Source organism: Cetorhinus maximus, chromosome 21 (genome assembly GCF_964194155.1).
Source record: "Cetorhinus maximus chromosome 21, sCetMax3.hap1.1, whole genome shotgun sequence".
Taxonomy (NCBI): Eukaryota; Metazoa; Chordata; class Chondrichthyes; order Lamniformes; family Cetorhinidae; genus Cetorhinus; species Cetorhinus maximus.
The window spans coordinates 56447437-56462191 of record NC_135899.1 but is presented as its reverse complement, the minus strand read 5'-3'; the positions used below and the strand labels follow the sequence as shown (position 1 = coordinate 56462191).

The window sequence follows — 14755 nt, the reverse complement described above, 5'->3', positions numbered from 1 at the left end:
GCAGTCAATGTCTCAGGACAACTCCCTCCCAACTGTGTACCGGTGGGATAGGACATACCCCAGGACAATGATGGTAGTGTCCGTTACAATGTCTTTAAGGTATAATTGCGTGACGATGACGATGTAAGGCTGTTGCTTGAGTAACCTGTGACATTCTCTCCCAATTTTGGTACAAGTCCCCAGTTGTTAGTAAGGAGGACTTTGTAGGCTCAACAGGGTTGGGTTTGCCATTGTCACTTCCAATGCCTAGTTTGATGCAGGGTGGTTGTCCGGTTTCATTCCTTTTTATTGGCTTTTTAATGGTTTGATACAACCGAGTGGCTTGCTAGGCCATTTCAGAGGGCATTTAAGAGTCAACCACAGTCACATATAGGCCAGACCAGGTGAAGACAGCAGATTTACATCAATTGACAATTTCTAGAGTACATTCTGCACCCTTGCCACCCTCAATGCTTCCTCCAAGTGGTGTTCAACATGGTGAAGCACTGATTATAGGAGGCAATGTGCAGCAGGGCTTATTCGCGATCATAACTGTGTCTGTCAGCAGGAGGAGAGGGTGTTGTGAATTTCTATCCTGGACTGACAGGGATAGATTTTGGAAACTCCTTTTACAGGGGGTTAGAAGGGAAGGATTTGCAGATGGTAAATGTTTCTAAGTTCTGCCTCACTATCCCAATAATGTAAGTGGATAAAAGCAAAATACTGCAGATAATGGAAATCTGAAATAAAAACAGAAAATGTTGGAAAAACTCAGCAGGTCTGAAAGAGAAACAGAGTTAATGTTTCAAGTCCTTATGATTCTTCTTCAGAGCTAAAAAGAAGTGGATTGTGGGTTTCTCTGAGTGTTAGATAATAATGCCTCTCCTCATTCTTCCCCCTTCTGCCACTCTACAGGCTCCAGTAGTGACATCATTGGATGTCTGCATCTGCTGACTGCAGTGCACACGTGCAGAAGTTATCAGTGGCCATCTTGTGGAGCTATATTGTAATGGCAGGAGACACAGTGAATGTAGGAAACACAGCAGCAAACAGCAAGTGTTAATGATCAGATAATCTGCTTTTTGTGATGTTAATTGAGCAACAAATATTGGCCAGGACATTAGGGATAATCGAAATAGTGCCATCGATCTTTTACATCTACCCAAGCAGGCAGTCAAGGTCTTGGTTTGATCCCTCGTCCAAAATACAACAGCTCTGACAGTGCAGGAACTCGCACTGGAGTGTCACCCTTGATTTTTGTGTTCAAGCCCTGGAGTGGGACTGGAACCTAGAACCTCATGAAATCAGAGGCAGCATGCTACCAACTGAACTATAGCTGGCATTTCAGTACAATGTTGAGGGAGCACTGCACTGCCAGGGGGTACAGTCTTCTGGGTGAGATATTAAACCAAAGTTCCATCTAGCCCCTCAATTGGATGGAAAAGATTGCATGGGACAATTTTAAAGAAGCATAGAGGGATTCTCCCCAGTGCTGTGGCCAATGTTTATCCTTCAATCAACTTCGCAAATATAGATTATCTGGCCACTATCACATGCTGTTGGCGGGAGTTTGCTGTGTACAAATTGACTGCTGCGTTTCCTACACTGCAACAGTGACCATTCTATTTAGTTGGAACATCCTGAAGCTATGGTCGATGCTATATAAATGCAAGTTCCTTCTTTCAGTTATTGAGTGGCAAAGGGTCAACATTACGTGCTTTCAGAAACCAAGTGATACATGAAAAGCTGGAGGCAGGTGAAATCTGAAATAAGTGGAAAGTAATGTTCAGAAAAAGAGACAAAATTAAATGTAAACAGTTGATGGAACAACAGTCTTTCCTCCATCAAACAAATTTGTAGAATGCGTAGTATTTTTGTCTGCTATGTTTAATGTAAAGAGGCACCAACTCTATGACGGAACATTTAGAAAATAACAATAGTTGGAAATTGTATTGGAGTACATCATCTTATTCTTCATTTTACCAACGGTCACTTGAGTCAGACTGCCCTGATGAAAATGACCCTAGACTCTTTAGGCACTTACCCTAATTTAGCAAACACTTTGCCTGACACACTTTCATGAAGAAAATGTTCTTTAACCTCCTGGCACCAAGATGTTGATCAAAACAGTCCAATGTTAGTAAGAAGTAGAAGTTACAGAAATTCGAGGCTGTAAATTTAAATAGTAGATTTACTGTGGCTTTACACGGGAAGGATCAAAGCCAAATATAGTTTTCCGGTAAAGTGGATTTTGAAGGAGGGGATAATTGGGCTACAGAATTCAATCCTCATTTTGAAGTCATATTCTTTTTTTCCCTCATGGGATGCGGGCATCAGTGGCAAGGCCAGCATTTGATGCCCATCCCTAATTGTCTTGAATCAAATGGCTTGCTAGGCCATTTCAGGGTCAGTTACGAGTCAACCACATTGCTGTGGGCTTGGAGTCACGCATAGGCTAGACCAGGTAAGGATGGCAGATTTCCTTCACTAGAGGGCAATAGTGAAACAGATGGGTTTTTACAACAATCAACAGTGGTTTCATGGTTATAATTACTGAGGCAAGTTTTTTTTCTAAATTCTAGATTTTATTAATTGAATTTAAATTCCATCAGCTACCATTTGAACCCATGACCTCAGAACATTAACCTGGGCCAGTGGATTATTAGTCCAAGTGACATTACTACTACACCACCATCTCCCCATTTCTCTACCCTTTACTTTTATATAATACCTGTACTTTAACTTTTTATTATTAGATTTACATGACACAATTTATAGCATTTTGGAAAGCAGAGTTGGGTGGAACACAGGAGTTTCTTTTTGCAGTGCAAACTGAGATCCTGGGAGATACAGAAGTGGGTCTTTACAGTACCACCACTGTTGGAGGATGTAATTCCAGTGTGACAAGTTTACATAGGCAGTTTCCACTGTAAAAGTGGATATGGGAATTTATATTGGAAAAAATAAACAGAAGTGTAACAAAAATGTAATAATAGGAACTGCATGCAGATGTAAGATTTTTAATATATTATAGATTGTTTATTAAAAGTGTCCATTTTTCCTTAATTGGTAAAGAAGCAGTTTCACTAATGCAAGAAATATCCTGCTTTGCTCATATTTTCTTTGACAGATTTCTTATCACAGTTTGATGAAAGTGACCAAGCAGAGATGTTGTCATGTAGAAGTGAGCCTCATGTCAAGCACTATATCACGGCAATGCCTTTGCACAGCTTTCAACGTGGGCCCACCTCTCTTATCTCATCTGTGGCAAGTTACAGCAACACCAGACCTGGATTCAGCATATCCCTCCCGTACAGGTCAGTTGTCAGAGCTGTAGGAACAGAGGAATTGGTGATAAATAAAGGCCAACCTCCTACTACCATCCTGGTAGTCACATGATATAATAACTAATCAATCTCTATCAGTTAGTCTGCATCAGACCTGTACAAGGCAAAAACAACAATAACTTATATTTATAAGCACATTAACATTGTACAACAATCCTAAGGTGCTACACAGGAGCATTATCAAACACATTTTGGCACCAAGTCATATAGTTGTACATAGGAGGTGATCAAAAAGAAGAAGGTTTTAAGCATATCTTAAAGGAGAAAACAGAGGTGGAGAAGTTTATGGAAGAAATTCCAGAATCTAGGGCCTTGGCAGATGAAGGCAAGGCTGCCAAAGGTGAAAGAATTAAAATTGGGGCTGCTCAGGAGGTTCGAAGCAGAGGAGCACAGGTATCTGTTATAGGGCTGGAGGTGATGACAGAGGTGGGGAGAGGTGAGACCATGGGTTTGAAAACAAGGGTATGGGTTTAAAACTAAGGTGTGGCTTAGCCAGGAGCCAATATAGGTCAGTGAGTACAGGGATAATGGACAAACAGAACTTGGTGAGTATTAGGACAAGCAGTTTTGGATGACCTCAGGTCTGTGGCGGGTAGAGAATGGGAGGCTGGGCAGGAATATGCTGGAGCAGGCAAGATTAGAGGTAGCAAAGAGACTGAAAGACGAGTGTTTCAACAGCAAATTAACTGAGGCAGGGGCGGTGTAGGGCAATATTACAGAGATGGAAATGGCACAGTTATGTAGTCGGAAGCTTATCTCATGGTCAAATATGAAACCAGGGTTGCAGACAGTTTGGTTCAGCCTTAGACAATTGACAAGGAGAGTTTAGACTTGGTGGCTAGGTAACAGAGTTTGTGACAGGGTTCCCAATATTTAGTTGGAGGAAATTTCTGCTCATCCATTACTGGATGCCAGACAAGCAGTGTGACCATGTAGAGATAGTAGAGGCACCAAGAGAGCTGATGATGAGGTAGAGCTGGGCGTTGCCATTGTACATGTGCAAATTAATGCTGTGTTATTGAATTATTTCACAAAAGGGGCAGCATGTAGTTGAGAACTAGGAGAGGCCAAGGATAGATCCTTAGCGGACATTAGAGATAATGGTGCAGGAACAGAAAGAGAAGCTGCTGCAGTGGCTACAAGTGTGTAGATAAGAATGAAACTAGTTGAGTGCAGTTTCACTCAGCCAGGCAATAATGGAGAGGTTTAGGAAGACGGTGATTTGGTCAAGCATGTCAAAGGCTATAGCCAGGTGTTGGAAGCCAGGAAGGGAAATTGGGTGATCAGCAGTTTTGTGGGAATATGGTTGAGGGAACAGGAGATGGATCTCAAGGACAAGATGGGCTTGGAGAGGGTATGAGCAAAAATAGAGAAGAATGTGAGTTCAGGGCTGGAATGGGGCAAGTCTTAGAGGAAATTTGGCTAGGGAAAGGGAGGGAAGTAGCAGAGGCAGCTGGTCGGATGGTTGCAGGCTTGGACATGAGGAAACCTATATGTGTTGCAGGACTTTGAGGAACTGTGGCCTAGAAATTCTGGTTTGAATGATGAGCCCCTGAAGCACCTTCAATATGGTGGCTTGGGCCTCATTTCCATTGAGCTGGTAAACTGTGGTGAGTAACAGACTGCCCTCCAGCGTAGGATGAAAGAAGACAGGGTCAGTGTGACAGCAGCAGTGGCCCTCATGCAAATCAGGAAGGTGGGGGTGACTGAGGCTGGAGGAAGCTGCGTTGGAGGGATGAGGTGACACACCAGCCATACTTCAGGGCACTACATTACAAATGGCTGCGAAGGGATCACTGCCTCCATGAGCTATGTTCTCTCAGGTTTTTGCTAAGCTGGCCAGAGAGCTGGTCTCAAGAAACCATCTCTTATTTTTCTCAAGGTTGACGGACAACATAACTTGAATGAGTCTGGGATGAGTCAACTGATTATCACTGTCTCAGTTTGCAACCAGTGGCTTGGCTGACTTTAATGTACATCTTCGTAGGTGGTCCCTTAACAAATAAGCCTTTGGGGGGAATTTTAATTCTGGGAGCCACCAGGAACAGGGGAGACCAGTATCAGATGTCAAACCCAGATGCCCAGGCCGTCCCATCCACTGTGGAATTGCAACCCTGAGGCATGTGCATGCAATGCCAAAGTCATGTTCCCTGACCATTTGCGGAGTGGGGGGTGGGGGGTCTGATACTGGATGTAAGGGGGCAGTTTGCATGGGGGAAGGTTCTGATTCTGAGGGGAAGGGGAAGTTACGCCTGAGGGGCTGTGTAGATGCACTCCTGTTTCTCCAGGCTCCCTGGAGCTGTCAGGTTTCCCAAGGCCCAGCTTCCCAACACAGTTTCATTTTTTGGGAATTTAACTCCTCAAGTGACCCCCCCCCCTCCACCTCGCACACCCAGTTCCACCATTCCCCTATGTTAAAGTTCCCCATTTTGGGTGGGACTTTTCAGCCCTGACACCATCGTCGCAGGTGGGACAGGAAAATTTGGAGACCTTTCGTCTTTTAATGGCTCTCTAAATTTTCTCGCCATGTCCTCGACGATGTCCGCTGGTGTCAGGGCCAGAAAATTCTGCCCTTTGTCTCAGCAGCATATTGCTCCAAAGCCAAATTTAGAATCTGTGCAAACCCACTTTTTTTTAAAACATGCCTCTCGAATAAAACTTGCTTTAAAATTGTATCTGGTGTCAGCCATGGCACAGTGGTAACACTCAGGAGGCTGTCAGTTCAAGAGACTTAAGTGTAACTTTTTTTATTTGTTCACAGGATTAGGGCATCGCTGGCTAGGGTAGCATTTATTGCCCATCCTTAATTGCCCTTGAGAAGATGCTGGTGAGCCATCTTCTTGAACCACTGCAGTCCATGACGTGTAGGTACACCCACCGTGCTGTTAAGAAGGGAGTTCCAGGATTTTGACCTAGCGACAGTAAAGGAATGGCAATATAGTTTCAAGTCAGGCTAGCGTGTTTAACTTGGAGGGGAATTTGCATGTGATGGTGTTCCCATGCATCTGCTGCCCTTGTCCTTCTAGGTAGCAGAGGTCGTGGTTCTGGAATGCAAGGATGGCAATGCTAGTACTGAGGGAATGCTGTACTGTCAGAGATGTCACCTTTCAGGTGGGATATTCACCTGAGGAATATATCTGAGGAGCATAACCTGAAATATATCTTCTCCCTGAGTTGGGTGCAATATTTCAAGTGGGAGTGGGGAGTTTTCCCTAGAGTTCTGGGCAACATTTATCCCTCAGCCAACATTACTAATACAGCCCATCTGCTCATTATTGCAATGCTGTTTGTGGGACCTTACTGAGGGCAAATTGGCAGATGCATACCCTACAGTATAACAACCGAACTGCACTTCAAAAAGTTCTTAATTGTCTATACAGTGCTTCGAGGCATCCTGAGGTCATGAAGGCACAAGTCTCTTTAAAAGGAAAGGTGACTAATGTATCCTTGGTCTTACATGTTGGGATGGTAGTTTTTGTTGAGGTACGCTATTTTTAAAGAGCCCACTTGTCATTTTGTACAAGAATGTGAATCTCAATTATTTCTGCAGGCAGTTGAATGAAGCCAGAAAATGAAACTGTATTTGTTTTCAGTCTATCTCAGTATTATTAATTGAGTTCAAATTCTACCAGCTGTCATGAGGGGATTATGAACCTACATCCCCAGAGCATTAGCCTGGATCAGCAGCCCAGTGACATTATCACTATGTCACTGTCTCTCCCCACCATTTACCAATGGGAAACAGATATCAATTGCTTAGCCTACAGCGAAGGGGCTCAACAGAATTCCCATCTCCTTTAATTGTTTCATACACCTTCTGGCACCACAGACTGTCATAGAGCTGCCTTTGCACAGGGCTGTGAGCAGGTCCCTGTTTAGTCTGTAGGTTGGGAACGTTGTGTGGCTTGGGAGAGTGTTGCAGGGGGATGCAGAAAAATAAAATGCTACTTGCTTCACTCAGGTTCCCATTATGATAGAAAAATGCTGCCTTAAGGGTGTTAAACTAATCCAATTTCATGGCACATTTGAGGGAAAGAATGTTTCCCATGTATTTGTATGAATTAATTAGTTTCATGGAATTCCACTGAAGAGCCTGTTTAAGTCCATGTTTATGGAACTGAAGTGCACTTAATGGTAGCAAACTCTGCTTTTAAATCTGATGCTTTAAAATGGCTGCCAGATTGTGGTGCACACTTTACTCTTCCACAATGTTTGGTTGTGGGGTCAGAAACTGAGCAGAATTCAGGCACTGAGCAGAGGCTCAACAGATCTGCACACTAATGTTGCCAACTGTGATTAAATGTATTCCTGGAGGCTTCATCACATGACTTGCTCCAGCCATTCTTCAGCCAACTCATCCATCTTTGTTCTGCATTGCCTCCCTACGCCAATTGGAAAGCAAAAAGACTCATTACCCAATTGGATGATGCTTGACTACTGTTAGCCAAAGAGGCTTTTCTCCCCCCACAACCCGCCATTTTCAATATCTTTATATCTGGCTAAGAGAAATGTTCAAAGAAAATGATAAAAAAAAACAATCTTTTTTAATGTCCCGATGATTTTTCTCCAGGGTTGCACACAGCAGTGTCCTGGAGATTGATCTTCAATTCAGGCCAATCCGAAAGTGTTGACAGCCCTACCCCACAGAGAAAGAAAGTAAGAAGTACATCAGTTGAAAGCAGAAGAATGGGTGGAATCGTCCGTGCCCACTGGCGTCGGGCGTGTTTGGTGGCGTGAGCGGACAATATGGCGAGAAAGCCAAAGATTGGCTTTCACGACATCGTGAAACCAATTTGCAATCGCCTGTTCAGCCTGTCGATGGCGGGTTGCGTTCCCCGTCATTGGATGTCGGGAACCTCATTGTAATACATCAGCATATCATTACAAGGCCAGCCTGCTGGACTCATCTCCCCACATTGGATCGTCCACCCACGTCGGCGGGAAAACACGCTGGTGCAGAACACGTCTTGACAACTGTGACGTGCAAAAATCAGGACTTAATCGCCAGGGCCTTGCTCACATCGCAGACATCCAAGAAGCAGTAGATGCTGGAGCCCGACAGCAACAGGATCCTGGAGGAACATCCATGGCATGCTGGGTGGATTCTCATGGACATGGCCCTGCTGCGAAGCAGCTCACGGAAGTTGGAAAGTTATGGTTGATACTCAGAACGGATGATGGTTGAGGGGGTGGGGAAGGAAGTGGTGTTGGGGACTGAGGTGGGGGGGGAATGAAGGTGCCGGGGGGGACAGTTAGGAGGGGGGGAGGGAGTATTGGCGGTGGGGGGGGGGGGTGGGGGTAAGGGGGGAGAAGATGGCAACTGGGGAGGTAGGTGTAAGAAGGGTGGAAGATGTAAGGGAAGGAGTTCAAAGGGGGGGAAGGAGTGCGGAGAGGGGAGGGAATCCAGGGGAGGAAGAGGGTAAGGGAGGAGGAAGGAGTTGGAAAGGGGGAGGGAGTAAAACTGGAGGAAGAAGTAAGGGTGTCTGAGGGGGTTGGGAAAGGGGAGGGATGAAGTGGAGGGTGGCAGGGCAGGGAGTCTGGGGGATGGTGGGGGGACTAAGGGTGGGGGGGATGGGGTTCCGGGAGGAAGAGGCCTGGAGAAGGGAGGGGGTTCCAGGGTGGAAGATGTGCCAGGGAGGGAAGGGGGACAGAGGGGGAAAACAGGTTCTGGAGTGGAAGGGATACGGAAGGGGGAGGTGGGAAAGGGTTCCAGGGGGTTGGGATTCTGGGGGTGGGGTGGAGGGGTTGGTGGATGTCCAGGTGAACGTGTAAGGGAGGAGTCTGATTGGTCCATGACTGCCTCCTAAGGAGTGAACTGAGGGTCGGCATGGAACGAGGGAATGGGGTGTGGGTGGGTGTGGGGGGGGTGGGGGTGGGGAAGGTGGGGGTGGGGGTGTGTGGAGGGGTGGTGGGGGTTGGGGGTAGTGGGGGTGGGGTGGGGGGGTGTGGGGGGGGGGAGATGGGGGAGCTGACGAAAAAGCGAATCCAGACCAATCGAAAGCGAAATGAGAGTGGTGGTGGGCGAGATGAGGTGCTGTATGGGAGTGTGATCAGTGGGTGGGTGGAGATGCAGGTCAGCTCAGATGGACAACTGAAAGCGAACCCCAGCATGCGGCATTCAGAATGCTCAGGATGTTGAGGTGAGTGTGATACGTAAGGATCCGTGTGGGTGGGAGAGTGTTTGGACGAGGCTCCGAAAGCTCCTGTCACACACACACACTTCTCCTTCCAGGATCGCTTGTTGGTTAGCTGCTCCCTCTGCAGCGACAGAGGACACAGTTGAGGGGCTCACAAGCAAAGGGGACTCAGAGGGAGAGGACAGCCTCTGAGATTCCTCAGTGGATGACTCAGGGGTGTCCAGCTACCACTCCTCTTCCCTTCGGGTGCCTAGGGGCCCTGGCCTGATTCCTTGAGGGGAAGGAGCATTTTGAGGTCCGTCTAGATGCCCCGTTTCCCTCTCGCGTTGCCACTGCAGGAACTCACCCATGGCTCCTGTGATAGAGTGCAGGTCTGTGCACATCTCTGTGTCCTGCTGGACCAGGGTCTGCATGGCATCCGCCATCCTCCTCTTAGAGACCTGTATACATGCACGCGGGCACCACTTCATCAGAGAGCAGGTGGACGCACTCCTCTGACTTGTGTGCCACTCTGTTGAGGGCATCCAACAGCTCTGTGTGATGTTCCCCCACCTTCTGCTGACTCTCCACGATGAGATAGAAGGCCAAATATAGAAGCTTGTCATCTGACTTGGACCTCACAGATGCCTGTCCCCAGCAGTCCTCCAAGCAGTGGGGAACTTGCATGAACCTGCCTCCTCTTGCTGCGGACATGTGTCCATGTGGTGACCGCCAGATTGTGAACTTGAGCCTGCTCTAGATCTAGGTCCCACTGTGGTGTGTGTCTCTGTGCTGGTGCAGGGTGTGGGTAAGCGCTGTGATAGACCTTCCAGGCTGCTTGTTTCCAGCTCTTCAATGGAGGAGGTGCCCTCTTGGCTGGGGGTGAGGACGTGGATAGAGCTGAGGGACTCACTGGCTGAGGATGTCAGGTGCTCAACAAAGCTCTCAGTGAACCAAAGTAGAAATAATTAGTGCATGGCAGCAGAGTCAAAAGTAGGATTGAGAGCACTCACATTTGCGTTAAGAGAGGGATGATGTGGCGCAGGATCCTCACTAGGGTGTTCTCCTCTGACCTCGCTGTTGCCACAGGCATGGTCCATGTCCTCACCAGTCAGCACGATGAAATGCTCCTCAAAGTGAGTGAGGGGCCTAATGTGGCCCACTCCACCCCGAGTCTGGGGCCTCTCCCTGCTGATACGAGCAGGCTTCTCCTGCATGGAAACAGATGGAGAGAGTGTGAGCGGGATACATGGCACTGCGTGGAATGTTTGTGTGGTGAGCGAAGCCATGGACGGGATGAAGATGCGAGCTCGACAGGGTATGAGCCTGTTGGAAATGTGAGGGTGTGTGTGAGAGTTAGTGGTGTGGCCCCTTTAAGTGTGAGATCCCTGTGGATGTGTGATGAGTTTGTGAGTTGAGAGTGATGAGAAGAGTGACTTACCCTGGTGGAACGATTGAGACCATTCATCCTGTAGCGACACTGGGTTACTGTCCTCTTTTGCCTGGGCATTGGCGCTGACCACCGCTGCCACCACCTCCCATGCTGGATTGGTGATGCCGCTGCCCCTCCTGCGGGGCTAGAGGACATTACGGCGGGCCTCCATGGCGCCCAAAAGGCGCTTGAGGGACATGTCATCAAACCTGGGGGCTGCAGTCTTTTCGTCTTTCAGGGCCACTCTGTCTCCCATGCTGCAGTCCTTGCTGGAAGCACTGAGAGGTGTGTGCGCGGCTGGACTTTAAATACGGCAGCCAGCGTGATGAAGCGGTGGGGTGATGTCATGGCAGGCAAATGGGAGCCCACCTGCCATGGAAATGGTGCGTTTCTCAGGAATGCATAACTAATGTGGCGGGCATGGGACGATACAGTGTGAAAACCCGCTATTGCGGCCGGTGAGAAAAACATCATTTTACCCGCCCACTACTGCACTTAGTGCAAATCTGGGACGATTCTGCCCTATAATTGCAGCTTGAAAATAGTTATAGAATGACCACCAGAAGGTGCTGGTGGATCTTGTGAGACAGTAACTGAACCTTGAGCTAATGAAGGTAACAGCAGTCACGGTTATTCAGAAATTGGGCTGTGACATCCAACTCAATTGTGACACACAGTTAAAACAGGAACTTTCCATCCAAGGTGCCTACACCTTCAAAAACTTCCTGAAAATGGCAGCTTACATTCTGGCTCCCCATTCTAATGCACTGAGCACCATGAAGCTCCTGTGTTTACGTCATAGATACCTAATGAATTCACCAGAACAAGTTAATATGATCTATTTCCAATTTAAGTAGCCTTTTAGCCATGTGATAAATGCTAAATACTGCCAAACAACCTCCCGAGCACTGGAAATAAAATTTTACAATTGTAGAGTCACATTCCTCCAGATTTAAATTATGGTTGGAAATTTAAATATTCAAAAAGTTCTTGCATTTTCTTTCTGTCTCTTTTCTTCCTCTCTCTATTAATCCAATATTTATTTCGCTCTTTCTGTTTTGCTTTTTCTACCTTATTTGACATTGAATCCGTTATTAATTAAACTTCCTGGTTCAGACTCAATGCTGATCAGTAACAATCCTTCAATCTGATTCGTTAAGGAGGCACAGGTCCCAGATGTGCTGTAGAAAGCACTTTGCTTTTGCGGCTAGTTGGCTGACGTCTAATGCAGGAAGTCTTTGAGCAAATGCAAGTGCAAGCTAGCCAGGAGCTTCATGGTGCTCAGTGCATTAGAATGGGGAGCCAGAATGTAAGCTGCCATTTTCAGGAAGCTTTTGAAGGTGTAGGCACCTTGGATGGAAAGTTCCTGTTTTAACTGTGTGTCACAATTGGGTTGGATGTCACAGCCCAATTTCTGAATAACGGTGACTGTTGTTGTCTTCATTATTTCTATCACAAAATCTGGCCCCTCATGCATGAGCCACAATGGACATCTGCTCTCAAAGCCCCCCAGAGTTGATTTATCCTGTTTATTACAAACAGAGGTCGGTTTAGACTCTAAATCAGCTGAAACAAAATACCAGATATGGCAACATTAATGGAATGTACAAAGAGAGCATTAACTAGAAGGATAACTTTTATTCCAGCGATGCCTTTAGACTGATAAACCACTGGTAACCTGATATCAGAATTCCTCTCTCCTCTTCAGTATTCCTTGCAACATCTGTTCTAGTTGCAATTGCTATTAACAGAACTGTTTTTGTTATTTTACATCCTCTTAGGTGAGTGTGCACATGCTGTCTGACCTTGGCACAGTTGCTGCTCTAGTGAGCAGCAGAAGTTCCACTCATTCTGCCTGTGGAGATAAGGCTGGGTTGCCGAAAAGTCTCACTGGGAACCTGGCACAAGAGAGTCAGTCCAACTTGGCTGCATATTCAACCTTTAGCATTATTCCTAGATATAACATTCTTCATAAAGCAGCATTGCACCAACATCTCAGCTAAATGATGCACCTTCAGTGCTTTTAACAAAAACAGCCAAAAATGCAACATAAATTGCATGCACACACCAATATATACTGTTACCTGCCAAAGTCACTTTCAACTGCACTATTTGGTCTGCATCATACTGTGTGATTGTACTGTTGTATTTGAGATAAGCTAACTGTCTAAGGCTGAATTCTATAATATTTTTGTTCAATGATGTTCCCTTTCAATATATGTTACATATTCTCTCTTCTTGAAGCATGTTGTCCTAAATCATTCCCTGACTTGCATGTTAGTCCAGTACCTTGTTTCCTGCTCTGCGACAACTGAATGAATGTGCACATCTACGGATTTTCCTGTACATGCATGCGTGTGCTGGTGCAGCTGTGTGCATGGGGGTATGTGCACAGGGATGTATGGATGGGGTGTGTGCATGGAGGGAGGCGCACAGAGGGTGTGTGCGGGATGTGTGTGTTTGTGTGTGGGGGCGTGTGTGCGCGGGGTGTGTGGGGGGGGCATGTGTGTGTGTGTGCGTGTGTGTGTGTACGTGAGGCCTGCTTGTGAGATGTGTGCACATAGTGTATGTGTGAAGTTAAGAAAAAATTCATACTGTAATAGGCTTATAATGACGGTTTGATAAAAATTTTATTTAACATTTTTAATTGAAGTCAATGGAAATGTAAATTCTGAGTGCTGTATAATGCACGGTGGAGTCAATATCACCATCTCACTGTTACTCAAAGCCAGAATTATCCAGGTGATAACTTACACCATTGTGAATTCTAACTCTCTATGCAATGCATCCTAAAAGAACCAATTGCATACTCTAGATGTCTAATTATTTTACATTCGGTATGGTTCCATTCTGTCTCCCTCTCTCACAGATTTAAGGCAGATCTCGGAAGTGGTCGGCCCCTGAAAGCATATGCACCTCGTTCTATCTTAGATTTACAGATTGGACACAGAGTAAAGGTTATATTGCCAAGTGGCAAAATTGGACCGGGTGTGGTGAAGTACATAGGCAGTTTGCCTAGGTTGCCAGAAATCTGCTTTGGAGTGGAACTGGATTTTCCTGAAAATGGTCTACGCAATGGAGTGTTCGCAGGGCACTTTTATTTTCATTGGTGAGTACATTAGTGTGTGAGCAAATTGAATATGGAAATATTTGCTTTTTGGGGTTACTCTTTTCTTCCCACTTGGTTTGTCTTGATAAATGTCTCTGCAAATTCCAGGATTTTTCTTTCGACATAACCAACCCTGTCCTCGTTGTTAGCATTTTATTTTTGGGATTGAAGATCCAGAAATGCTGATGGTTTGATAGACCAAGAGATTGCAGAGATTGGGGGCCAGGGAAAAAATTTGAGGAGGAGGAGAGAGATTCTGCCAGTTTAAGGTCCCATTTAAGATTTGCCCTAAGTTTCTCCAGAAATGGGATAATAAGTAAGATGCATCCACCTTGACTAAGATTTAACCATTAATGATAAATGACACATAAATAATGAATCCAGGCCAGTAGGACATCATCAGGCCTGAATTCCATCACATACTTCCTATAATACATAAACCTAATTGATGTTCCTTAGCAGCTGAGGAAGGCTGGTGCTGAAACCTTAGTCGAGAGTTGCTCTGCTTCATCATGCTCTTAGATAGAGGCTCATAATTTCACACTAGACTTTTTTATCAGCTAAATTCTTTGCTCTTTATTTTTAATGCTTCATTCGGAAGTCAGCCTCAAGAGTATTTTGCTTGAAATATTTCTTTAAAATGCACTGCACCATGAGATTTCCACTGGGGATTCCTCTGTTTACGATATAGGAGGAATGCAGAGAAACTGCGAGGCTGCACGACAGGAGGTGTTGACCCCCACCTCCCCCACCCCACCCCACCCCAACACGG

At 46.0% G+C, this 14755-nt stretch overlaps 1 protein-coding gene across 2 annotated transcripts in view; it reads left to right on the top strand.

Moving 5' to 3' along the window:
* Positions 1–14755, top strand: part of LOC144695889 (uncharacterized) — a 58356-nt gene that overhangs the window by 26155 nt on the left and 17446 nt on the right. Inside the window, exons 7-8 of one of the 2 annotated variants that reach the window (XM_078566962.1) lie at positions 3110–3296; positions 13744–13983. In XM_078566962.1, the coding sequence (XP_078423088.1) occupies positions 3110–3296; positions 13744–13983 (427 nt within the window). Of the gene's footprint in view, positions 1–3109; positions 3297–7896; positions 8663–13743; positions 13984–14755 lie in introns of those variants that run through there. The other variant, XM_078566963.1, reaches the window with a different exon arrangement.